The following is a 26828-nucleotide window of genomic DNA, read 5'->3' on the forward strand; positions in this document are numbered from 1 at the left end:
AACAGTGCATTATTTCTGTGGTTTGGTTCGTACTTTTGAATTTAAAATACCTTTTGCTCTGTCTTCTCTGTGCGCTTTTTTTTTATTAAACACTAAAATGCACAATTTTTTAATAGCTGACTTTGATACAACAACAAAAGAAAAATCAATTCTGAGTCTAACTCTTTATTTTTCTTTCCAAGTTCATATACAAAATCACATGTTGATTGACTGTGAGTGAATCATATTTTACAAATATCAAATACACATTTTAATCAAAAAATGCTATACCCGCAAAAAATAAACACATATAATCATGCCCCTTTCTTTCTGTTTTTATTTTTTTTAATTTTTCTACTAAATTCAAAAATCTTTTATAACTTACTGATAGAGACCAGTGCAAAACTCCTTGAGGTAAAAGTATGAAAATATATTTATTTTTGTTTTTTATGGAGGTGAAAATATATGAGGAAAAAACAAAAATAGCAGTAAAAATCAATGAATAGAAAAATATTGCTCTGTTTAGAGACTTTGATTTTGTCTGAAGCAATTTTTTTTGTTGTTATTGGTGCAAAAATATATTTTCAGATGTTTTTCAAATGCTATTGCTTGATTGTACGCTACTGATTAAATCAAGAATACTGAGCAGTACTGGACGCTGATCTGGAGAAAAGCTTCAGGCAATTTGAGACGCTGTAGACACCAGGAAGCGATGCAGTATTTTCAGGTCACTTTTCAGTGACGGTTCTAACTTTAACTTTCAGTCACATTCAGCGACGAAGTAACTCAAAGAAAAGTGTTGTGGGAAAGTCAAAGATCTTCTTGTAAGGTTTGACACAACAACAGAGATAAAACTTGAGCAGCTCTTTGCAGTTTTGTTTTAACAACCGTGACAGGCAGGTCTCCTGTGGTTTGTTCATGCTTCTCGCTGCCAGACAAATTAGTTGCGGTTCAAATGTCAGCAAATGTCCACCTTTAAACAGTACCGTTTCCATTATGGATGAAGATCTGCAATGCAACTGTGAACAACCCCCAGGCAGGTCCTCACGCAAGCAGTATGTGCTGCTTTCAACAAATTACACGTATTTCTCAACACACACAAACAGGCTGGTCAAGTCCTCATCAAATCTTTCCACATAGTTACCGGGGAAGAGACCTTCCCTTCCATGAATCCTGCCCGTCCACCAGCCAGTAGGATCTGCAGAGAGAAGCAGCAGAGACACAAAAGGTGAGTCATTTCAAATCTTTCAACAGATTTTTAAAACTAAATCACTATTCTTTCATCCACTCACCTTCTTTGACGAGGTCGAACACATCATTGACGTCGAAGCTGATCTCGTCCGTGTCCTGGCCGGCGTATTGATACAAGGCCCGGCAGCGAGGCCCCTGAGGCCGAGGCTGTGGCTTAGGAGCAGGAGGAGGTCGATGGCTGATGCTCCTTTTTCTTTGCTTCCTGTGACAAAGGAGATGAATGGAGCTGCTGAACTCACACAGTTTCTTTGTGCTTAAATGGTCAGAAAGGAAGAGCTCAACCACAGACGACAGGTTTATCTGTCTTTTTTAAGCATATCTTGTTTTCATACCATAAAACACTTCTGTTATCACAAATTACTGAAACGCCAAACTTAAAATTAAACTTTTGACAAGAAAAATCACCAGTTTGACACAGTAGTTCTGCATTGGGAGAGTTCATAATAAGCATTTAAAACCCATCATGTGGCAGCAAAGATTGCACCTAAAGTTGGTAGAAAGATACATCAGACAGAGCGTGGATGGTTATATTTAAAAGGGAGAAACCAACAGATACAATGAGGTAGTATGTGTGCTGATGAGCTGCTACATATTCCTGTTTCTTGTGTGTTCACACATGGACTTTTACTGACAGATTGCATTATACTAAGACTGTATTTAGTATCCATTCAGTTAATTGCTTGTCAGAATAACAAGCAACTTCCTCCCACACATTTTATCTGTAACTTTCAGAAACTGACAATTCATTATTCATGTTCACTTCATGCAGACACTGCTGAGGTGTGCAGCAATGAGAAAGTTCCCAGGCTTTTTATTTTTTCCTTCATGAATGCACAATAGTGTTTAAAACAAGTGCAGCACCATGGATGTATTTAAAGAGGGCACTGTTATTTAAGCCCCCACATTTAAGCAGTAATTCGGTCTGACTTGTCGTTATAATGTGGCACTTTCTGACCCAGCTTTTGAGTGTGGTGTGCGTTAAAAACTAGTTTGTCTTCCTCATTTTCCTGAAACTAGTGGAACAGCACTTGGCAGGGTGGCATCAGGCCTTCTGCTCATTTATAAACAGGTTTATCTGTCTCACTGTGTCATTTATCAGTTTGTTTGGATTCCATGAGCACTGAGCCTCCCCTTGACAAGCCCTGACAACTCAATAAACCTGTATACTGTGACTTTAGTGACTAATCTCATCCACCCACACATGGCTCTTTAATTTAGTTTTTTTTTTATATGTGTGAAGGCGGAGTCTCTTACCCTGACATGCCCTGGTCAGGCACATTCAGGAAGTCCATGTTCCCCTGGTTGTACTGGTTGTTGGTTGGGGGTCGGGGGGCTTTCTGGGAGCCCAGTTTGGGCAGGGCGGCGCTGGGTGGCCGACCATGCTTGTGTGGGGCTGAATATGTGACCTCTGACTGCTGCTGGTGTTGAGGTGCTCTGGAAAACTTGGCTGCTCCATTCTGGTGCGCTGAGGAGAGAAAGTAGAGCAAAAATGAGGAGAAAATTTAATGTGAAATTCAGCTTAATTAGAGACACAGATGTATAAGCAGTTAAAAAGGTACATGAAGTTAAGTGCTTGTTGTGACCCAGAATGACCTCTGTTAGCGTTGTTTTACATTACTGGGTTATTGTATGACTGTGTATGCTGCAGGGATTTTTTTTTTATTGTAGCTGGTTAGTTTTTTTATTGTCTTACATATTGCAGGGTAGTTTAAGGGGCAGCAGGATGTCATATTGTATAAAGATCATCTGTTTATAACCTTGATCTTCAAAGAAACCAGTAACTGCAGGTGTCAAATAATTGCAAGTAAAGTTTAAAGCAGCATAGAGTGCAAGTACTGCAATACTTTGTGAATAAGTCCTTCAATATAGATCTAGCAAATGTATTTCATGAGTTTGCACTCGTGGGAATGAATTATTAAATCTAAAGGCTTCTGGTAATATATAGACCATGGTACGAAAAAGTGAACAAAAACCTTAATTCTAGCCTGATTTAGCCATTTCTTTACCACTTTTGATGTGTGTTTGGGGTCGCTGTGGTGTTGGAACATCCAACTGCATCAAAGACCCCCAGAGCATAATACTACCACCACCATGCTTGACTGGTGGGGCAGTGACACAACTGTACCATGCACTTTAAACTTAAAATGATTTTGGGACCTGAAACAAGGATTGACTTGACTTTCCTGCCTTATTCAAGGAAATTATTTACTTCTTCAGATCTCTACTGAACTCCTCAGACTTCTCCATTATAGTGCCATGGCTGAGTCTAATGAGTGGATCCAATGGGCTCTATTTAAATTGACTCAGAGAAGTCTGCAGCTGTAGCCAAATGTAATCACTCACGAGAAGTTAAGAGCCATACCACTAGGACAATATGATCAACACAGCTTTGCATTATGATTTATGCATTATGAAGATTTTTTCATATTTCCAGAAGACCTACAATAAATCTATGAAAGAACCAAAACGTATTACTGTTTTTTGGTGACAAAGATATACGTGATCCAGTCATTCCATTATAGAGAATTAAGATCTGTAGGAATCATTGGAAACTCAAGGCTGCCATGATCCACATGATTTTGAAGTGTATGTGAAACTTCTGTCCACAGCTGTAGATAACACATTGTACATGGCAATGATAAAAGCAGTAAGGTCAAAGGTCAAAGGTTCTTTATTGTCATATCATTCCACATTTGCACATGCAACAATACGAAATTGGACCCTGTTCCCAGTTTCAGCCATAAAAGACAATATAAGTATAAAATAAGTATAGTATAAAAAGAGAAGTATAAAAGACACTTCCATAAAATAACTTCCATACAATAACTTACCTCTGCTGGACACATGATTTCTTCCTCTACCTTGAGACTGTGGAGCAGATTTCCTAGTTGGCTCTGTAATAAATGTACATTGGCAACATCAGAAAACTGTCTTTGATCACTTTGTATTTGTGACTTATGGATTCACGTCTCCTGATCTTTGCACTTTTGTCCTTAAATTTGTGCATAAATTTGTGTTGCCTTGCTCTTCTGCATTTCAAGGTTGTCATTATTTCTTTAAACTTACTGGAGGACTTGGGCAGACCGTCCCCTATAGTGATGGAGAGGGTCTTCCCTCCAGGTTTGAGCTGGGCCAGGTCCTCTTGGCCCCTCTGGAAACACCACCACCCTGGAGCCTCCGCCACCCCAGCCCTCCTTCTTCACCCTGAACTCCAGTCTGAGTGGGAGAAAGTGTGTTAGTGGCCTGTGTGTGTGTGTGATTCCTTCACCAACAAAGTGTGTGCTCTTTTACCTGTCAGTGAAGGAGATTGTCAGTTTTCTCTTGGTCACTTCCTCGTAGCGTTTAGAGAGCAAACTGAGGAACTCTGGTCTTAAAGTTGGACTCCAGCAGACCTGTCATACTGTGCCTCGTGCAGGATGAAGAAACGTCCTGTCTCGTACTAGAGAAAAAAAACACTAATCGTTAACCCTTCTGACCCAAGATTAAAAAAGAAAAAAGGAAGCGGACTTGGAATTGAAACACTGACACACCCTCAAGTTGAAAAATGCGGTTCTGCAAAAAGTTGAGATCTCATCCTACAGCCCTCAAAGACAGTGGAAGAATATTTAACCCTTTACTCAGGTTACGTAACAATGATAAAGTGTGAAAATACTGCATTGCTATACATACTAGATGCGCACGGTAATTACCGTAATCATTTTTTAAAATACAGCCCAAATTCTAATGATAGTGTTCTGTTTCCCAAAACACAATTAAAGAGTGTAAAATCAGGACTGACTGCAACAGCAGGCTGCTGAACAAACTAACGGTATGAACTGAACAAAAAATGGCACACAAGACACTAAATTAGACAAAAAGGCCATAAAACAACAAAAATGAGGCACAAAGTGGAAAAAGACACAAATGAGACACAAAATGAGAAAAAAAAACTCCCAATGAGACAAAACAGCACAAATGAGACTTCCAACATAACGTGACCAAAAAAGACACACAAAACTACAGAAATGAAGTAACATAGATGAGATACAAATGATACGAAATGAGACACAAACAACAGCAAGGACATCAATTGTCCTGAAGAGACAGGAAGCATCACAAAGCAGACACAAAATGTCAAAAACGATAAATCAAATGAGAAAATGAGACACAAAACGACACAACTGTGGGTCGCTCTGCAGGGCACTAAGCTGGTCGATCACATATATGCAAGAGTTCACTCAGCCTTATATATGAAAGCATTTGTTTTGCTGAAAAGTGAATGTTTTTTATACTGAATGACAGCATATTTTGACATATCAACGTGTGAGCTGCCTTTTATTTTGTTGTTGCTCAAAGAGGAGCGAGTTTTAACTACCTTATATGCTGTTAAACACTTCAGTGATTCTCCAGAGATCACAATATAAATATGAAGATGTTGTGAGATGATTATTGGGTCAAAAGAGGAAAACTCAATATTTTCTCCTTTAGTCTCCAAACACAAACTATGTGAGAATGTAGAGTCTGTTTGGCTGAACTGTGAACAATCCAAGAAAATCTGACGGGACAAAAGGCCCCACCAGACAATGCTGATAAGACATCGAAAAACAAACAGGCTGGGACTGAGCGGCTTAATTTTAACAGTTTGTATGACATTAATAGTATTAATAGCAGGCTTTGCAAAGGAATAATAACAAGTGTAAGTGTTTATAGTAGTAAATAGCACTAGTGGTGATGAATCATACATTTATTTATATTCAAAAAACTACTCTGATTCAAGAATGTTCTTTTGTCTCAAGGTTTGGTTTATTATTTCTGAATCAAAATGTCATGAAAATGTCACCAGAAGTGAGCAAAGCATGTCACTGTTAGCTTAATAATGTCGCTTTCCTGTTTGTGGGAGTGCCTTTCAAAATGTCACGTTTTTAGCTGGTAAAGCAACACAAATAAGATCTGCGAATTCACAGTTCAGTGGAATATGTTCATTCACTATATTTACTGTCGCTGCACCAGATGCTTCTCATGCAGCGGACACAGTAACACGTTAGTTTCTTGTATTTTTTACCACAGTTTAAACCACAAATGTTACGAGAAACCCACCTGAGAGAGACGCCGCTGATGCTGCTAAACTCCAGTTTTCGTTTCAGCACCTCCTTTATCAGGCCTTCTCGGGGCCCTTCTTCACCTTCTCCCGACCGATCAGATAGATGCCTTTGGGAGTCAGGATCAGATCTCTCTTGATGGACTGGGTTGTGGGAAAAAGAAGTGAGAACAGTATGTAATGCCAGAAAGGAGAAGATTTGTGGGTGACTTTGGGGAAGTGACTTTCTTGAAAGTCATAGCTACTTTCAAGGTGAAACACTGAGAAGAATCTATGATACATGACTTCTTGATCAAAAGTAATTAGACAAAATTATTTTTCTTCATTCTTTAACCTCCTCTTGTCCTCATTTATTGGAACCAAAAAATATTGTTTCCTTGTCTGAAAAAATCCAAAATTTCATGTAAAAAATTCCCTAAATTTCTGAAAATTTGCAAAACCTTCAGGAAGAAAATTCCAATAATTCATTAAAGTTTCCCTTTTAAGTTTTTTTTGTAAATTTATTTGGCAAGAAATCTTGTAAATACTTTCAAAAAGTGAGCAAAAATCCCCCCCAAAATCTAAAAATATCTAAAGTGATTACACATATATCAGTAAAACTTCTGATATTTTCTTAACCCTCCTGTCGTCCTGCAGGTCAAATTGACCCGTTTTAAAGTTTTAAAAATCTGGAAAAATTTATATAATATATATATATAATAGTATATATATATATATATATATTCACAGTGAAAACTTGCACATTTTCAAAATCTTTACGAAATTTTTGAACATTTTTTGGTGGAAAAAACAAATTAAAAAAAGTGTTTAAGAACATTCAGAAAAAATCACCAAAATCCAGTGAATTTGCTGTCAAATTTGGGGATTTTTTTAAATTTAAAAAAATACAACTTTTAAGGGAAAATTTTCAGGATTTTCTTCCTGAAGATTTTGCAAATTTTATAAATTTGGGGGAAATGTTTTCTGAATTTTTGGACTTTTCTCAGACAAGACAACAACATTTTCTGGTAAGGACAACATGAGGGTTAAGAACATTCACATAAAAATCAACCAAAATCCAGCAAATATCACTGGATTTTGGTAGATATTTTTTGTGATTTCTTAAGAAACATTTTTAACATTTCTTTTTTTCCACCCAAAAATGTTTAAAGATTTCCCAGCAATGTTGAAAATGTGGACATTAGAAGTTTTCACTGTGAAAATATTTTTTCCCAACATTTTCCGACTTTTAAGCGGGTCAATTTTGAAGAACGAAAGCACATGCTTCATAAGCGTCTCACCTTGAACCTGCGGTCAAACTTGTTGACTGAATCAGCGAAGTCAACCACGCTCCCTCTTGGCCAGGAACTGCCGCAGCTCAGGCCTCTGTTCCAAACCCAGGTAATCTCCCACAAAGTTCCTGTTGATGCTGTTCTTTCTCCGCTCCTTGGAGTTGTACAGGATGTCTGAGGCTGAGAGAGTCACCAGGAAGGACGAACATTTAGAATGAAAACTGAAAATGTGGGATTTTGATGGGACTGTGTGAAGAAGTCGTTGTTTTTGTAACTCACCCTCTTCCCTCATCTGCTCGTATTCTTCCTGGCGATGGTATCTTCTCCAGGACTTCTGAATGATCCTGGCGAAAGTGTCAAACTTCCTCTCTCTCATCTCCTCAAGCAGAAACAGCTGAAAAGAATACAGAAAAGGGAAATTTAGATGTTGGATTCCTTAATATATCAGCACATATTTGTTATTACATGTTTAACATTTCTCTGTAAGGTATTATTTGCAAAAATGTACTTAAAGTATCAAAAATAAAATTAGATCCATGAGTTTTACAGTATTTACTTTTAATTTGTAGCTTATTGTTGCTGATGTACTCATGTGGATGCATTTCACTGTTGTCACTAATTCTAACAACATTTCTTACAATACAGCTTCTGGACTTATCAAACACTGTGGACAGTAGAAAAGGGAAATTGTTTGAAATTCTACCTCAGCTTTTTTTTTAAAAATCTTTACAACTATTTTCTGTCCTTTTAATGTGAGAATGTCTAAAAATGTGCTTTAATTGTTCCCCTCTCTATGATTATTATTAAAATTGTCAATTTAAATGCGGTTGGACACGTTTTACTACCTTGTATACTGAGAAAAGACTGGTGACGAATTAAAGGAAAACCCAGCATAAAGCGTCTTCACAAGGTGTCAGCCTGCCATGTGCCAACAGAACAGCTTCAGTGCATCTTGGCAAGTCTCAGCATTCTACTGGAGGGAAAACCAACATTTCTACCAAAACATGTTCCTCATTTGGTGTTTTAATGATGGTTGTGGACGTCGGGTCAGTCCAGAATCTCCCATAGGAGTTGGGTTGAGGTCTGGTTTACTGGAAGGTCCATAGCATATGATTCACATTATTTTTTAAACCTTTTAGTGAAGCACTGGTCACTCTCTCACCCCCATCAGGACTGAAATGTTTCATGATAGGATGAAGATATCGCTCAGAACAATTTTGCATTGATTTGCAGTGACTTTTACTTAAACCATTCCAGTAAACACCTTCCTGACCCAGATCCTCTCACTGCAGGGGTCAAGCATTCAGATTTTTCCTTTTAAGTCGCTACTCGTCTAATATATCCCAGCCTCTGCGTATTTGTAGTTGTATCTATTATTTTCTTAGCTCATCACATGTTTTCTATGTGAGATCCTAATTTGTAAAGTTACTTTCATTTCACCCGCTGGTTGACCACAGATATAAAAGAAAAAAAGAGAGAAATATAGTTAGAGAATACACAAGCGGCTCTGTACCGATTCTGGGTTCTTGACAAAGACTTTGGTGGCGTCCCATCCTGGTACTGAATCGTTGTCCATGTTGACGCGACCGGAGGAGGTGAAGGGACCCCCTGCTGCTCTGGACCCCTCCAGGACGGCCATGTCTCAGACGTTAGAATGGCATACCTGGAACCAACAAGCACAAAGTCACATGAAGAGAGTGTTTTTTGAGCTGTGATGTATAAACAGAGTTGGGCGGAGTAGCTTAAGATTGTCCTCAAGTAAGAGTAACGTTACTTTAAAATAATATCACTCAAGTAGAAGTAAAAGTAGTCATCCAAAAAATGACTCAAGTAAGAGTAAAAAAGTATTTGGTGAAAAGACTACTCAAGTACTGAGTAACTGTTTGATTGTAATGTCTGATATATATATATTTTTTTAGAAATAATGGGATCAGACATACAAAAATGCAAATAATGTGCAATTTCTGGTATTTCCAATAATAAATAAAAAAATAGCAAAATAAACAACATCTTTACAAAATGACAAGTTAAGGCACAAGAAACACACATTTCCAAATCTTTGTTTTTCACAACAGTAAGCTTCAGAAACAGATACCTGAAGTAAGGAAACATTTTTATGTTTGAACAGTGCAAACTACTTCCCAGTGACAAGATACACTGCATTTCACTTCCCTCCAAATGGCACAGGCTCAACAGATAGAAAATAACATTACAACTCGGGCTGGAACCGAATATCTGAATACTCAGTCGTGCATAAATATAAATAAACATGAACGATTAAACTCACCTCATCAGAAACTTACTGAAGAGCCTGCGATATGCAAACCCAGCCCTGCGTACACGGATGTTTTCCCGCAGTCCCAGATATTCAACCTGATGCCTCACCTGAAACAGACGGCATTAATCAAGAAGGGTTCCCTCGGATGTGTTTTACGTGTGAAAGTGTGCTTTCTGACCTGCTCTCCTCCCAGTCCTTTGGCCGTTTGGTCTCATTGGGTTTGATGCAGCGGATATAGTTGAGGAGTGCACTTCATCAGCGTGTTCACCAGATCATTAGCTTGTCTCTGTTGGAAAATGGGTGTGAATAATGTGCCGTCGTAACCTAAACCATCTTCCTTTCTTCTGTGTTATATAGGCTAAAAGCTCACCTTGATCTTGGAGCTCGCTGTGGTCGGCCTGCCTTTCTTTTCTGTGTTGAGGTTTTTCAGGGAACAAGCTGCGGATGAAGTCACTGAGGAGACAAAGTGAAATAGCTTTTTTATTGTCCTGCTTTATAAAACATGCCATAAATGAAACCATCAGATGGATAAAGAAAACTCACAATTCACTGCTTTGCATGAGCTCGATGAGGTCAGGGAAGAGAACGTCCCGGTTTCTCTCACAGAAGCCGTTGATATCATACGACACCTGAGAAAACACCGGACATTGGTAGCTGCACACTTCTGAGCTCACATGTAGCTGAGTTTTAATTTGTTTACCACCAAACACAAGCACATCAGGATCAGAATCAGTTTTATTGCCAGGTAGAAAGGAATTTGATGTGGACCTCAACACATCTGCAGTCATCTGGACTTACAGGTATAAATACGTCAAATGCATGTTTAAGGAGTCAGAGCCAGTGTTTGTGCTCCAGGTGACTTAGTTCTGACTGATTTTTGGGTTCCTACCTTCCCTGCATAGTGATGTACGACGAAGCCGGAGTTCCAGCTGTTGAAGTGTTCATGTGTCCCCACAGCAGCCTGAAGTTTCTGCAGCAGAGTACCATCTGCACCTTCTCCTTTGGCATGCATGGTGGCACACACATCATCCAGCACGCTCATTATACCAGAGGGGTTCTGCAAGGAGAGGAGGGCTTTTCAGGAATTACATGGACACTTACTGGAGTATGTAGGGATAAAAAACACATGTAAACATACAGTACAAGAGGTCATTTGATGTTAAGCAGGGGATAAACGGACAAGATGCTGACATTTTCTGTGTTTGTGTGAATCAGGAAGAAAAGCAGCACTCTAGACTTCAAACAGCAGAATCACCTCATAGTATGTCTATGTTTTGGTCACATCAGGTGATTCTTCCTGTTTTGATCTTTTGAGTGCTGCTTTTTCTTTACTGTTTTGGAAATACACACCATTCTTTATTTAGAAATCCAACTAGATCTGCACTGAAAAACCTTGCCTATTTCTTCTTAAAATCCATTCATGTAAACCTTGTATATATTTATACAGTGATGCAATTAGAGCTTACCAATTTATTTTCAATGAGGTCGCACACGATCTTGTTGTTGAAGTACTCGATCGGCGTCCACTTGATGCCCTCCTGAAACGTACTCTTCCTGAGAGAAAATTAGAAATTTTAAATGGAACAAATATTTAAATCATATTCAGACGGAATAGAAGCTCAACAAATCCAACGACAAAGGATAATTTGCAAAGACATTAACCCTCCTGTTGTCTTCATTACGGGCACCAAAAAAATATTGTTTTCCTTGTCTGAAAAAAAATCCAAAAACTCAGCAAAAATTAGCAAATTTCTGAAATTTGCAAAACTTCAGGAAGAAATTCCAATAACTCCTTAAGTTGTCCTTAAAAGTTTTATTTTTAAAAAAAATCCCCAAATTTGGCAGGAAAATTCTTGTAAATATTTTCAAAAAAATCAGTAAAAACTTTACCAAAAAATCCTAAAAATATCTGAAGTGATTACATATATATCGGTAAAACTTCTAATATTTTATTTAAGAACATTCACAAAAAAATCAACCAAAATCCAGCGAATTTCGCTGAAACATTTTACAATTGTTGAATTTAAACAATTCTTTTTTTTTCCACCAAAAAATGTTCAAAGATTTTCTGAAAATTTGGACATCAGAAGTTTCACTGTGAAAATATACACTTTTTCCACATTTTAAACTTTAAAACAGGTCAAATTTGACCCATAGGACAACATGAGGGTTAAAGGCCGCGCAGTTACCTGCTCAGCCTTCAGAGTGAGTTCAATAAAGATCTGTTGCAGTTTCTCGTTGACAAAGTTGATGCAAAACTGCTCAAAACCATTTTTCTGCAGAAGAAAACACAGTGCAGTCAACGTCACATTATTGCCACAGGAAAGCAAACCCTGCTGTGCTGTGTGTGACATTTTAGCGGCTGCCTATAAATGTTATGTATCTGTGAGCTGTAAGAGGACGAACCTGGAATATCTCAAAGCCATAAATGTCAAGAACGCCGATGCTGAACTCCTCATATGGTTTCTGGATGGCTTTATTTATGGCCTGGAGAGCACAGAGATGAGCTATAAAACACAGACACCTTTGTGCACCTACGGTATCTCGGTGGGATAAAAGGTGGATGCTTCATTTTTATAACATCTGTTTTTTATTGGCAGCCACATTATACGGTGTGACTACGCTCCACCCAGGTAGTCAAAGAGTCGAGCGTAGAGGGCTTTGGCCAGGGCGTCTCGAGTGTAGGTGGCCTGCTCCTGGGTTCAGGGTGACGTTGATGGACTCCGACTTCCCTCCCCACTTGAATCCATCTTTCTGCTGGTCAGCTTGTCCTGCAGCCGGTTGGGGTCGATGCCCAGCAGGTAGGCAGGGAAGGCGAGCACTGGAGCAAACAAAGCATGGTGGGTTTTAAATGCACATAATTACATTATCTATATCAGAAATAGGCTCATAATGAAGATTCTGACATGTTTAGCTTCAAATGTATGTTTCCATTGCAAATTAAAGACTGTGAGAAATAAATTGAATACTCCCAGACAGCAGCTGGGAAATAGGGAATTGCCACCCTGAATGCAAACACCAATTATCTGCTGAGAAGGGAATCCCTCGACAACAGAGACAAGAGAAGATAAACAAGGTAGTAATGATGTGTGTATTATTCTTTCAATTAGCACCGTGTCTGCTCGGGGACTGGTTTTTGTCACGGTGTTGCTTCTAATTTGCTCGACTCCTGAGGGACACAATGGAAACGGTGGCGCACATGTGTGAGTGTGTGTTGGACTCACGGTCGGTGCTCTCCACCTGGCCGTAGTTGCCGGCCTCGATGAAGCTGATGTTTCCCAGGTGGAGGATGCCTGCGATGATCTGCAGCACCTGAGTCTGGATGTCACCTGGGATCCCGATCACCTGCATGGCTTTCCTGGAGACCAAACAGAGACACAGCAGTTATAAACAATTTCTAGAAAAAATATATCATATGTCTCTGATAGAATGGCCTCAGGTCTTGATATTCGTCCCACTCACAGCACTGTCTGATCGTTACGTATAATAAACCTGTTAATAACTCCAAATCACAAATGGTGAAAAGCTCTCTTTTAAAGCAATTCATGTAAGCATAAATAGACAGACGCATTTGGACAAAGTTTTGCGTTGCCAGTTTTGTGATCTAATTCTAAATTTGAAACCAATATTTTCAGTTTCACTGTAGAATGTGTGCCTGCTTCAGTATTGGTTTTTAGATGCCCCTTGATTGCTAATTTACAAAACTGAAATTCAGCCCCGAGAGAAACATATTGGTTGACTCCCACATGTCAAATTAGATTTTTTATAAATGTACTTTATATTATTACTTGGTCAGTCTTTCCTTTTCTAGCATCGTAGGTGAATATAGCACATTACGCCAAGCTTATTATAGGTTAGTGTTTTCATTGTTTTAATTCTTAAAAATTAATTTAAATTTTGTGTTCAGTTTGTTTCAGTTAGCTCCTAGAGTGGGTTTGTTCAGCAAGTTTTCATTTGTATTTTGTTAAAATATTCAGTTTTACTTTTGTCTTTATTCACTTTAGTATTGTTTTATTCATTTTCTTTTATTATAATGTGTATGGGGAAGGAGGTATTGCAAGAACGCAACATTTAAAAAGCTCAAATATAATCAGAATAAAAAAACCACTTTGTGAGGCAGTTGACTGACAGTTATGAATGCTTCTCTGTCTGAAACTCCCCCTAAAAGCTCCTCACACCTGTTGTATCAACAAATTTGACTAATTCATGAAGATAAATTGTCTCTTAATCTTGGCAAGCACTGTGTCAAACAGAGATAGTTCCTTCAGATGAGTTGACTTTAAGTACAGGAAACTTGTGGTTCACACTGTGTTCTGTTTGTGGCCTCTTAAGTCCTTGCACCTCAAAATTATGAGCATTAACGGATGCATCCATTAACCAGTGACAAAGACAATCAGAAAGTCAAGGGAAAAAGAAAGTTAATTACATTGTATAACAATGATTTTTCTATTTCTGTATACCATAATCATCTAATTCTGCCCCAGGGTCCTACAGCAGGCTGATCCAGTCATGTGTTCAGGTTTTCTTGTATTGGGAGCTATAAAACATAGATAAGTGAAACATACAACTGCTGTTTGTCTCTACAGTCATACCATTGTCTCTTGAAGTCTTTGCTGTCGTTGGTCCCATCCACCTGTATGTTCCAGACTGGTTGAGGTAGTAGTAGTAGTCTGGTCATGATGCCCAGGCCCTCCTTCTGCTGAGCGTTGGCGCCTCTATCAACTGAAGACAACAGTACAGACGCAGGAGAAGTTAGATATCACATGGCTTCTCCACTGATCTGTGACGACCTCATCAGCCTCTGACCTGATAGTAAATATGGAAGTTCTCTCGCTCTCATTTTGGCTCACCACCCTGGACTTCTCCAGCAGAAGTTTGAGAATTTTGCCTCCATCTGGCTCTCCTCCTCTGCTGAACTGAATCTCAAAGTATTTCCCCTGTTAGATGCAAGATCAACGTCAACTCTCAGGGTGCTGTGAGTAGGTAAATCTGTCAGATCTGGTCAACACAGCAGATGTAAAGTACAGAGCTAAGCAGAAGTGGAGAAGCGAGAGTCACATTGCTGTCAGGATGTTTAAAGCAATGCTGCAGTGCTCTGATAAACAACTTCCATGTTTGCTACATCTGTATGAGCTGCATGCGTCTAACTGCATTTTCCCACCATCTAAAGGCTGACAGGAAATTTTACAAGTTTATGCCATTATGTCTTGTGCAAAGGCTGCAAATATGCATGCTGCTGTGGTTTATAGGTGTGAAATTCGAGCATCAGGACCCCTTTGATGAGTAACAAGGGTAGTCTTTTTATTTGCAACAAACCTACACCACAGCTGAATTAGGCCTCGTGCTGCACTGCACCGCAATCACTTATGACTGACTGGCTTCTGATTAAATATGCTATGTACATTTATGTTCTTGTTGATCTTTGTATCTTATCTACAAGCAAGTCTACAGCTATACTGGACACTGGAAGGCTCTGCTTTGAGCTAATTGCTAACATTTGCATAATAATGTGCTGATGTACTGGATGTGTACTGTTTAATCATCAGTGTCTTGGTAGCAAGTTAGCAGATAGCATTTTTCTCCTGTAAATGACTCAAACCAGTGAATGAATGATCAAAATAGTTGGCGCCTATTTAACAGTTGACCACGATAAATTTTTGCAGCTCTTATATGACAATCTGCACCAAGTTTACAGTTATCCATACAACAAAACAACAACAACAACAACAATCCACATTCAGCTGTTTCGCTGAATGTCAAACTCAGGCTGTTGCTTGAGGTAAACGCAAGAGCCTGATCAGGATTCATCTCTTTGAGGCAGGAATTTTTGTGCAGAGGTTCAGCCATTTCTGTCCAAAGTACAGAATGTTTAGTCAGCTGCTAGCGAGCTAAGACGTCTAAAAAAAATGCAAATTTCTGCATCAGACATTCATTGATGAGCTGCAGCGTAAAGCTCCAACTGTCGAATGAACTTAGAATTTTGTTAAATCCCTTTTATTGAAGTGGAACTGAGAAAGTTTCTCTTTCAGTCCTCTTCCAGTCATTGTTTTAACAGCTACAGTCATCTATATGTGTCAAATGTGCATATTCTAAATTGTTGTTTTTTTTTTTAGTGAAAACAATTCTTTCCTACTTAAAATGTTTTAGATCTCACTTTACACTGTTGCTTCCTTTCGATCTGTCTACACATGGTCGAATTTCAGACCAGTTCTGAAGAAGAACAATGATATCTGAGAGGGCTGGTTCCTTTGGTTATCACATACGAAACCCTGAAGGCTGTGTTTTGAGGAGCTCATTGATACCAGGCGTGAACTAACCGTGACGTCACCCGTTGGTTTCAACGCCGAGAAAATGAAGCCCGGATTTTGCTACTTCCTGGTCGCCGTTTTGGATTTTTTGGAGCCAGTGACGTAAAAAGCGTCATCAAACAGACTGGACCGGAGAGCAACTAGGGGCAGGACCAGTCAATGGGACTATCAATCAAGTATAGCCACACCCCCTGGCTCCGCCAACTTTAATGATTTCAAAAAAGAGGGTAAAAGAGGAACGCTTCCTGGACATCCACTGAGTAAATATTCACAAAACAGGTTCTATTAATACATTATTGGGTGGGGCATATATATATGTGTGTTATTCTGGTCTGTACAGAGCAAGAATTAAAAGATTTCATTTATTTCTGAATAATATTAATCCCAATATACGCTCTCATTAGAATACAGCAAAGAAAAGTTAATTTTGGATATGACAATTATAAAGATCATTTGGTAATTACACACAACTCTATTCAGAAAAATAACTGACAGGAACACCATTTGCACACAAAAGCTGCATCCTAATTGGTGAAAGAAAAATTCATATGGACAGTTACAAAGAGTCAGAAGAATATGTGATGACGATAATGATTTGAGATAAATCTAAGGAGAGATTCCAGATTTTGAGGAAAAGGATAACAGAAAGACTCTGCAAAAGCTTATCTAGGGTACAAAATTTGAATAGGGGATATGCTTTTGGTAAGAAATCCCCCCAAGGATTCTAGGAAGGTGTTGTTTTCACTACATACAGCGTTGAGCTAATGGTATTAGAAATATTATCAAAAAGAACTGGGATATTATTACAGTGATGAAACTCTGAGACAAATTTCCCAAAGCCTCCTTTATTTTGTTTTAAAAAATGCCCCACCCTTAAAGACAAACTGGTTCATAGTTATCAGCCTTCTTCCTGTAAAAGAACTTGGCTTGACTTTAAACCTATTGGTTCATACAAATGTCAAAACTGTAATCATTGCACTAATGTTCTGAATACAAAAACCTTTTTGGATCTTCATTCAGGCCAGGAGTTTTCAATTAAGCACTTCATTAATTGTAAAACTACTTTTGTCATCTATAGACTGGTCTGCCCAACATGTCAAGTCTTCTACATAGGGATGACTAAGAGACGACTGCAGGACAGATTGGCTGAACATAAATATGCTATCCGTACAGCTAACACCAATTATCCTATGGCTAGACATTTCTTGGACCTCCACAATAGTAACCCATCTTCTCTCCAAATACATGGAATTGAACATATACAGGACTCAATACAAAAAGGAAATAGATTGAAAAAACTAAGACAACGTGAGACCTTTTGGATATATAAATTACAAGCTACGAAATATCCTGGACTGAATGAGGATATTGATTATTCTGTTTTTCTTTGATTTTTTTTTTTTTTTTTTTTTTTGCTTGCAAGCACTGGTTACTCTCTCCACTTCCTCCTTGACAGGTGGAGGATTTCTATTGGTTGGTTCTTTTGATTATAAGGACCACATGGTGTGTCCTTTTACTCTGTTTGTCCCCCTGAGGAAAGCCTTGTAGGCTGAAACGCGTCGGGGCTTATTGTCTCCTTTTTTGACTTGCCATGTAGTATTAAAGGCATTTTATTCACCCAGAGAGTGCCTTGGTGTTTTTATGCTTTTATTATAACTTTAATGATTTATTTAAAATTCAGTATTGATTATTTTTAAGATCGGCCACCTTGATCTCTCATTTTGACCATGAAAACTAACGGGAAAAAAATCCTGAGCTGTAGAAAATCAGTCTATCAAATTTTATTTTTTCCAAAAATGATTGGGGTCTATGGAGCAAAAGCTTTTTGGAGCCAATCCTAGTGGACGGCGATATATTGCAAGTTTTGACACTTTCGGGTGGGCTTCAATTTTGGAGCCAGATGCTACGTCCATCTTTATATACAGTCTATGATTGATACACTGCATTTTTGAGATGGAAATGTGTAGCCATGGTGTTGACTACTTATTTTACTACATAGACAGAACCTACAGTAGGCGTTGATGCTCAGACAACACTTACAAAACGACTGGAGTTGTTGTTGCGGACGGTCTTGGCATTACCAAAGGCTTCCAGCAGAGGATTTGACTGCAGGGATGATGTCTTACGTGCTGCAACACACAGTGACACAGTGTGAGACACAAGAATACCTACACGTCACACTGCAGGAAGTTTAAAGGTGTCATTGAGTCATTTTGAACATTAGGTAAGTCGTTGCATCCTCTCCCTACCTGCACTTTTGATCCACCTCCGGATACTTTAGAAATGTAACCCATGAATGTATTTGGCTGCCACTGTCTTTCCTGCGCCGCTCTCACCGCTACCACAACACCACGTAAAGAAAAAAACACAGAATACAGCGCCCACGTTATTCCACAATTATACCAACAGCTCACACAGGACAAACCCAAACCATATGTAAAATACCAGCTGCATAGAAAAGGTTTGAAAAGTCATAAACACCTGTGATGACACACTGATTCTCTCCATCAATCATCATGTTTCTGTACATGTTATCAGTCAGGGCGTAGATGTGGGGAGGGTTTTCATACTGGGCCTGCAGAGAGGGTCACACATTGGTCAGTTCAAGTTAGTGTGAGTAAATGGCACCAGGGACAACCACTGAACCACACACCACAAGTTTGCAGAACTTGGTGAGAAACTCTTGAAGAATTTTACTCACAGCTCCTTGGTAGAGTTCAATCTCTCTGTCAGTGAAATAAGGCATCTGTTTGAACGGGTTAACTGATATGAGTACAGACCAATTTACGTCTGAGCAGCCGAGTAAAGGAAAGTTTCGAGAATACGTGAAATATGTTTCACCAAAGCCCAATATTTGACCTCAACAGATTGGTCAGTAACCCATTTTTTGTAAGTATAACAGAATAACATCAGCATTTTAAGAAGCCTTTAAATTTCTTTGTTAATGTCAGCACAATTTAAAGAAGTCTATTGTTGGATGTTTCTTCACTGCAACTGCTTCAAACCTGTCAGATAGACTTAAACACTGAAGCTGTCCGTGGCACAATCCAAAATGGTTCAAATGAAAAGCAGGTTTGAAACTTTTGTTACTTTTCGACCTAAGCTAGCTGCAAGGCAACGTAGCTAACCACCAAGCTACTGTGCAGCCCCCAAGTCAGCATAAATAGTGTAAATAAGTTAGAATAAGTGATTAATTTCTGTATTTTGTATCTTATTTGGACTGTACTATTGGCACCTGTAGAGTCCACAACCAGCTGTGGACCCAGTAGTGCATTACATTTGGCACATTAAACCATGAAATCATTTTTTGGCTTCACTGTTTGGGATTGGAGACGTATGTGAACACAACTTATAGATTGGAGCAACTGGGTCTGTGGCAACCTGTAGACCACAGATTGTATATAAAAAATGGACAAAGCTGCAATTGATGCCACTCATTGGTTTGTAAACTACTGTTTTTGAAGCCTCAATTTTAGAATATGGATGTCACCATTTTGGTCTTTGCAACTGGACGTAACAAGCAAACGGTGGAGAACCAAAAGGCACAATGCATTGTGTTATAACAGTAACCTGTCAATTACAAGGTAGCCCCGCCACAAAGCATACCCTGCTGTATTGTTAGTTTACTCTAAATAGGGGCATAATTTACAAAATGAACATTTTCTGTATTGAAGGAGACTTGACACTAGCAGTAAAGATTATAAAATCATGAGAAATATGTTTGCTGAGGTAACAAATAAAGTGAGAAATAGGTCATTTTCTTACAGACTTCTGTACAGTCTAACTTCTTGGTGTAACCAGATGAGTCGCCCCTGCTGGCCGTTAGGAAGAATGCCAGTTTAAGACACTATCACATTAGCTGCACATTTCAGACCCATTATTACGTCCATCTTATAGATACAAGTCAAGCTGTAGATTGATGCGAATGGTACAAACCAACTTGGCCAAAACATAGAAATCACTTGACATTTTTGTTAAAAATTCAAATTCTTCAGCGATAAATGTATGTGGTTTGTTTAAAAATTCTACTCAGACATATTATCCAAGGGTGAAGTAACTTAAAAACAAACCTGTTCTCCATTTGACTTATTTTGATAGTTGAACAAAGAACTACAAAGCGTTACACGGACACGGAAAATTCAGCCGACGGAGCAAAACCATCACCAATGACTGCAACTTCCTCTTTTAAGACACCTCTCATCAATTTCAGACCACAGCTGAAGCATGATGCCAGCGTTTGATGCGCAATAAAGTCAATCACACAAAAACTACAAGCTCCAGCAGTAAATCAGCTTCTGGAAATTCCTAGTTTGACAGGTTTTGGTACCACTTTGTAACTTTAGTAAAGCATCTCCAGGGAAATAACCTGATGGTTTCCTGATTTGTTCTGGCACAAATGTGAATATTCCAGTCTATCTTTAGCACAAACAACCACTGAAAAGTTAAATTCGGATAACAGGGTAATATTTACCACCATGTTTGCCACGTGCAACCTCCTACTTTGTGCAAACACAAAATACAATTGAGGCCAAAGAGAGTGTCATAGCTTTCAGGTATTCAGGAACATGAAGTCAGAGCATCATCAACGAGATTACATTCTCTGTTGAGTTATTTCAATCTACACCACAGTGATGAAGCGACCAGCATCACGCCCCTCAGAGCCACCTTGCAAGTTGTGGGGGAAATACTGAATTCAATATTCCTAAAAACTTGTGCAGCTGTGGCTATTAAGGGACTAAACAGTCTGTCTACTTCCTGATTATAAAAAGTCCAGGCATGCAAAGTGAGTAAAGAGCAAAACCAATTATAGCAACATATTTGCTTAGTTATCCGTTGTTTTAGCAAATAATAAAGCCGTTAATTAGCTCAATTCAGCTGCTTATTTGTGTCGTGCTAGCTGAGGTGACATCAGCTGTTCTTGTTTAATTGGAATATTTCTTGGCACTCTAAATATGGGTCTGATGCTCAGCTGTACTTTAGAAGACGGAAGTGAGCTGTTGAGTCACACGGTGAATGCAGAAGAGGAAGAGTGAATTTCTTGTATTCATGCCCATATATGTTTGTTTGATGAGTGTATCTGTGTGTGTTTGGAGGTGTGTGTGGATGTATGAGAGTACAGAAATCTGTTGTGAGGAAATGAGTTTTATTAATCAGGATTGGAACATAAACGTCCCACATTAAACTTAAAATTAGGATGAGCTGTACTTTGATTGCTTCACAGTCAGGTGATTGGGTGCGATAAAGTGTGAAGACAGCCGTGGAGAACAGTCTCTGCTGACAGTCCCACAAACCCACATATTAAGGCTAACTTACTGCCCTCATAGTCAATTGATCTCCTGCACACAATGATCAGCTTTTTCTATAGAGTTTTAGCTGCAGTCGCTGCTCTTCTTTCCATTACTTTTGAAATAATTGACATTTTATGCCAGTTTGTTTCCTGGCCGCAATTTAAGCAACAACTCAAAGCTTTGCAGGATACAAAGATGTAGTCGTCCATGTATCTCTTCTTGAGGTTTTCCACGATGGCGTCCTCTGTGATCTTGGACAGCAGCACCATGTCGTCCACTCCGCTCTGCTTGACATCTGACTCTGCCAGTGTACTTTGCCTGAATCACACAGCAGAGAAAACACACACAGAAGTGGACATGCGGTTAAGATTTTACTCAATATTACGATGCTGTGAATAATTCAAAGGGAGATTCCAAACATTTACGGCAAGCTGGGTTTTTTCACACAGAGAGCACCAAAAAACTGAGGGTTTGAAACCTTCCCAAAGTAAAAGATAACCCCCGACGGTAAAATGTGGAGAAAAAATGGAAAGAAAGAAAGAAAAGAAAGAAAGAAAGAAAGAAAGAAGAAGAAAGAAAGAAAGAAAGAAATGAAGACTGAAGGATAAATACACTATTCAGTCTCTAATAAAGCAGGTATACAAGACATGCTTGGTACCAGTAAAGGCATTTTTGAGAACATAACCCTCTGTGGTTGCCATTGCAGGAAGCTGGGCTTGTTGCCAGGCAACCGGTCACAGATGAGGGAGCTCATTTTCTAACTTGGTCATTTTAGAGAAGCATCTTTAAATGCACTCCAGCATGTAGAGTACCTGATGGTAAATGAGATGTGACAGCACAACCAGCACTGCTTAAATCTAGCGGTTGTTGTGTCGACTGTTTGTAATCCAGCGGTCGTTCTTCTAATCGGACTGATCACAGTTTTCACGTTTGGACTGATTCTGTCGCCTCCTTACAGAACCCTGAGGTGAACTCGTCATCTCGGTTTCTCCTTAAAGAAGTCGGTCTGTTTGATGTGTGAAGTCTAACAGAGCTTGGTGCTGGCAGAGTGGGTTGGGCTGTGGTCTGAACCTTCCACCTACATTCATTGCTCACAGGTGGGAGCTGACAGGTACGTCTGACGTGTTGTGAGTCAGACCGACAGGCACCAGAGAAGGGAAAACATCTGACTTTGAAAGTCACCAAGGAAGCTGAAGGACATAACCTTCAAACATCTGTCAAATATAGTTTCCAAAAACCATCGTTAGTATCACTAAAGTCACTTTCACCTCATAAGTTATTTTGTTCTTCATTTTTATGGATTATTTAGTTAATTTCCATTCAAAAATTATTGCATAAACAATTCAACTTTTGTACTTTCTAGAAAGAAGAATTACAAACTTTAACCTTAAACTTATATTCTTGTGAATCCATCAGTACAAATCATGTTGCAGCCAAATTTGTAAAAAAAATCTAGTGAGCTCTACTAAAAGTCTAGTTCCTTTAACCCTTCTGTTGACCTCATTTACGGGCACCAAAAAATATTGTTTCCTTGTCTGAAAAAAATAAAAAAATTCAGAAAGAATAAAAGAAAAGAAAATTCCAATAATTCCTTAAAAGTTTCCCTTGAAAGTTTTTTTTAAACTTAATTTGGCAAGAAAATTCTTGTAAATATTTTCAAAAAATTAATAAAAATCTTCTAAAAGATCCTAAAAATATCTAAAATGATTACATATAATTCAGTAAAACTTTCTAATATTTCTTTAAGAACATTACCATAAAAATCAACCAAAATCCAATGAATTCGTTGGTTTTGGTTGATTTTTATGTGAATGTTCTTAACCATTTTAACATTTCTTTTTTCCACCAAAAAATGTTCAGAGATCAGAAGTTTCACTGTGAAAAAAATTGTTTTTCTTCACATTTTCAAACTTTGAATCGGGTCAATTTGACCCACAGGACAATGTGAGGGTTAAGTTTCTTAAGATGTAAACTGTGTCAGACTAAGGTTTCAGGAACGGGAACAAAAAGATGCAAAATGTGGTGTGTATCGATGACAGATAACATCTTAGGCTCATTGTCATGTAGAGCGCTGCTAGACTAAGCGCACACAATTACACAGGATGTGTGATGTGAGGTGCCACGAGGTAGAATGTGGTTCTAAATTTAAATGCCCTTGAGGGGTAATTCAGACGGAAGTCACAATTTGAAATCTATTTAAAACCCCAACAAACTAAAAGCTGCATTCTATCAGTTTCACACTGTCCAGGCTAAAATGGATAAATAAGCATTCAACCCTCACCAAACGAGTCCACACCACAGAGACAACAACAATTAAATCTCTCTGTTTTTTACAGTACAGTGGAGTCTCAATGTGGCATCTGTGTGACACTGCAGTACTGGTGCATCACTAGCAATGTGTTTTACTGCAGCTAGCAACAGCTGTTTGCCAGAGCAAAAAAGACGAGCAACTGTATGAACCAAGATGGGGCAGATTACAGAAATACCCAGCAAGTGCCCAAGAAATGTTCTGATGCTCCAGATAAAAGAGAAGCTTTATTCAAAGAAAGGTTTTACTGTCTGTAGCTGTCAGCTCCATACCAATCTGAAAATAACATAAAGCTTATTGTTGTTGTTATTTCTAATATATTAAAAGGTCCAGTGTAGCTTTTAGGGACATAGGGACTCTTTGTAGCTCCAGACTATAAACATTTGGCCTGTTTTCATTCATTATAGTAGCCAGACTGTGGATTTTAGGTTAGGTCTAAATCATAGACTGTTTAAAACAAAAAGATGGTAAGAGGCATAAAACCTGCATTCTTTAAACAGCCAGCAGGGGGCGAGTCTTCACATTGTATAGAAAGCTTTGAGAAAATGACCACACTTTTTACTGGATTTGTCGCCCTGGTGAACATTTTCCTTGTAGGTTTATGGTCTTAACTGCTAGTTTTAAGTCTCCTTCAATACAGCATAAAGTTAATTTGTATATTATAGTTCAGTCAGAGTAAAATAGACAATAAAGCAAGGAAAGCTTTAGTACCTGGCTAAAGAGTCCTCAGATTCTCAGTCATATTCACCTCTTATTAGTAAAAATCCAAGTCCACAAACCAGTGGTTGACCTCATGTTTCATCTTTTACAAACTGTCTACAGTCCATATAAACTACAGACTCTAACCAGACCCAGGTCCATCACATTGAAGGGACCTGTACCACTGTAACAAGGTTGTTAGCAGGATCCATTTGTGATTTTGGCCTTTTTTAAAGAACTTCTGAGGACATGAGAAAAGAATAAATACAGAAGCAGTAACCATTAATTAGAGCACATAATGCAGATTTTGAGATAAGTGACCCTATTGCTTACAGAACCCTTATGGATTTTGAACTCTTTAAAATTCATCCCCTTTCACCAAAAAGACTAAAGCATTTAGTGCCTTGGACTCTTGTGTGGTGACTTAACAAGTATGCGGCGCTACAGGGAACTATAAAAGCAACACTTTGCTTCTTATGCTCTCTTAATTTAGTGCAGGTTACTGCCACTGCTGTTATTGTTGCTGTCATGTTGGTATCTTTAAATAGCTTACACCATTGTATTGTGAAGCATTGTGTTTTCGAGTGATGTATAATTGGAAGTGATGCTACTAAAATTACACCTGCAGAATTTTAAAGGGTTGATTTTTTTTTTTTTTTTTTTTGCCATTCAGATTCAGACAAGTGAGTTACAGGATTTTTTGCTGTTTCTTTCTCTTTAACTCCATCTGAAAATGAATCACTTTTTCACAAGCTGAACATTACAAGTATTGTCTTCTCATGTCAGGAGTGTGAAGGGTTTTTGGGGGCGATAGGACAGAAAGCAGCACTCTTGCAGCAGCGACTACTGAATCATTTCTATTTGCCACAGACAATTGTTTAAATGTCAGCTGCAAACTGACGTAAGTTTCATTACATTTGCTTTGCTTTCTGTCTGAACTGGATCTGATTGTTGGACCAGATATTGTCTACCACTCACCTAGTCATCCTGTTGGTACAGATGAACCTCAGATCAACATAATATGAGTGAAACTAGTTGTTAATCAGTCGTGTGGCCTGTGGACAATGACGTTCAGCTGTAACCAGCTTCCTCTACCTCAGTAACTTCCAATAATTTCTACTAAACTTTCTTTACAGACTTACACACTGCATGAAGTGGTGCCCTTAATTAGATTATGAACATGATACAAGTATGTTTTTTGTGATTCATAACAATATTTTCCCTGAATGACATTTATTTGCGATGCTTGAATCATTAGAAAAAAACATTTCAACCACGCAACGTCTTTTACCAGAAAGAACCCTCCAGTGACGTCACTGTGGCCAGTTTTCATTGAGAAACATTTTCAGCTCTTTACTGATCAGTTACTTGAGAGAATTTGCTGCAGAGTTAAAAATGCAAATATCTGATGACTTGGGAACCGCAAACGAAATGCCAGTCACCGGCGTCACACTGTGGTTTGTTTCAGTCACGACAAAAGACATCTGAGCGCTTCACCGTATCGAACAGGAACTTTAATTTCTAGTTATTTCTATCAGACGCCGCTCTGATGCGTTCACTGTCATATTTAAATGGGGCACATATTTTTAAAGTTCTAATATCTGAGGGCACTGTCACGCACAGGAGCAGTATGGAGTGAAAACAGGAACAAAAACTGGTATCTATCGGCCTATTTTGAGGACCCTCACTTTATAAATGTAGCTGTTTAGATATGATAAAGAGACTATAGCTGCATGCTGTGAGTTCACAGATAGTCTGTGATTGTCGATGTGTGGAGCTGATTCTGAGTGTGAGGAAGTATTGTGACAGAAACTATAGGCCTCTCCTGCGATCCACTTCCCCCTCTCACCTCATCACTGCCTCTTGTGAAACCCTCTAAACTTTGTACATGCTACTGGTTCTCTTCCTGCAGCTGCCTGTAGCTCACTTATTTATACCCAGATCACTTTAAACACTCTGTGAAACTACACTGCAGCACAGTATGTTCACTTTAAATCCCAGCTAATGCTTTCCTTTAGCTTGTTTTAGCACATACACATTAATTTTGGTCAATTTTTTGTTTTTTATCCACTGCACATCTGTGTGTTTTTTGACTTTCATTGCTCCAAAATGAATGTTTTAATCTAAAATGTGATCACAAATCAGAGCACGCAGCAATGCAAGCAGTTTGTTCTGTTCGTGAGAGACTCAATGAGAATATTCGTCCTGAAAAAGAGGAAATTCACCCTACTGCTGCTGCTGCTGCTGCTGCTGTGAGGGAGCTGAATTTCCCCGACGGGATGATCTTTTAGGAGATGCTATCACTTCTCTTATCATGTCAAAACTGACTTTACAGGACAAAATACTGTTCTTTCTCTTGTAGAAAGGAA

At 38.7% G+C, this 26828-nt stretch overlaps 1 protein-coding gene across 1 annotated transcript; it reads right to left on the reverse strand.

Moving 5' to 3' along the window:
* Positions 1-149: 149 nt before the first annotated feature.
* myo1f (myosin IF) lies at positions 150-22432 on the reverse strand. The gene is given in 45 exon segments (XM_051947633.1): positions 150-1177; positions 1272-1432; positions 2485-2695; positions 4062-4124; positions 4297-4387; positions 4389-4446; positions 4522-4595; positions 4597-4623; positions 4625-4656; positions 4659-4669; positions 6307-6367; positions 6370-6451; positions 7588-7632; positions 7634-7758; positions 7858-7972; positions 9092-9160; positions 9162-9179; positions 9181-9241; positions 9866-9963; positions 10034-10096; positions 10098-10142; positions 10227-10280; positions 10282-10309; positions 10400-10485; positions 10746-10913; positions 11323-11406; positions 12046-12132; positions 12263-12343; positions 12481-12555; positions 12557-12600; positions 12603-12677; positions 13081-13214; positions 14449-14491; positions 14494-14531; positions 14533-14569; positions 14656-14685; positions 14688-14793; positions 18205-18285; positions 18414-18458; positions 18460-18505; positions 18648-18739; positions 18866-18954; positions 21622-21747; positions 21750-21770; positions 22426-22432. Coding segments are annotated over 45 exon segments (3309 nt in total). The 3' UTR covers positions 150-1055.
* Between the last annotated feature and the right edge of the window lie 4396 nt (positions 22433-26828).

This window comes from Acanthochromis polyacanthus, chromosome 4 (genome assembly GCF_021347895.1).
Source record: "Acanthochromis polyacanthus isolate Apoly-LR-REF ecotype Palm Island chromosome 4, KAUST_Apoly_ChrSc, whole genome shotgun sequence".
Lineage (NCBI taxonomy): Eukaryota > Metazoa > Chordata > Actinopteri > Pomacentridae > Acanthochromis > Acanthochromis polyacanthus.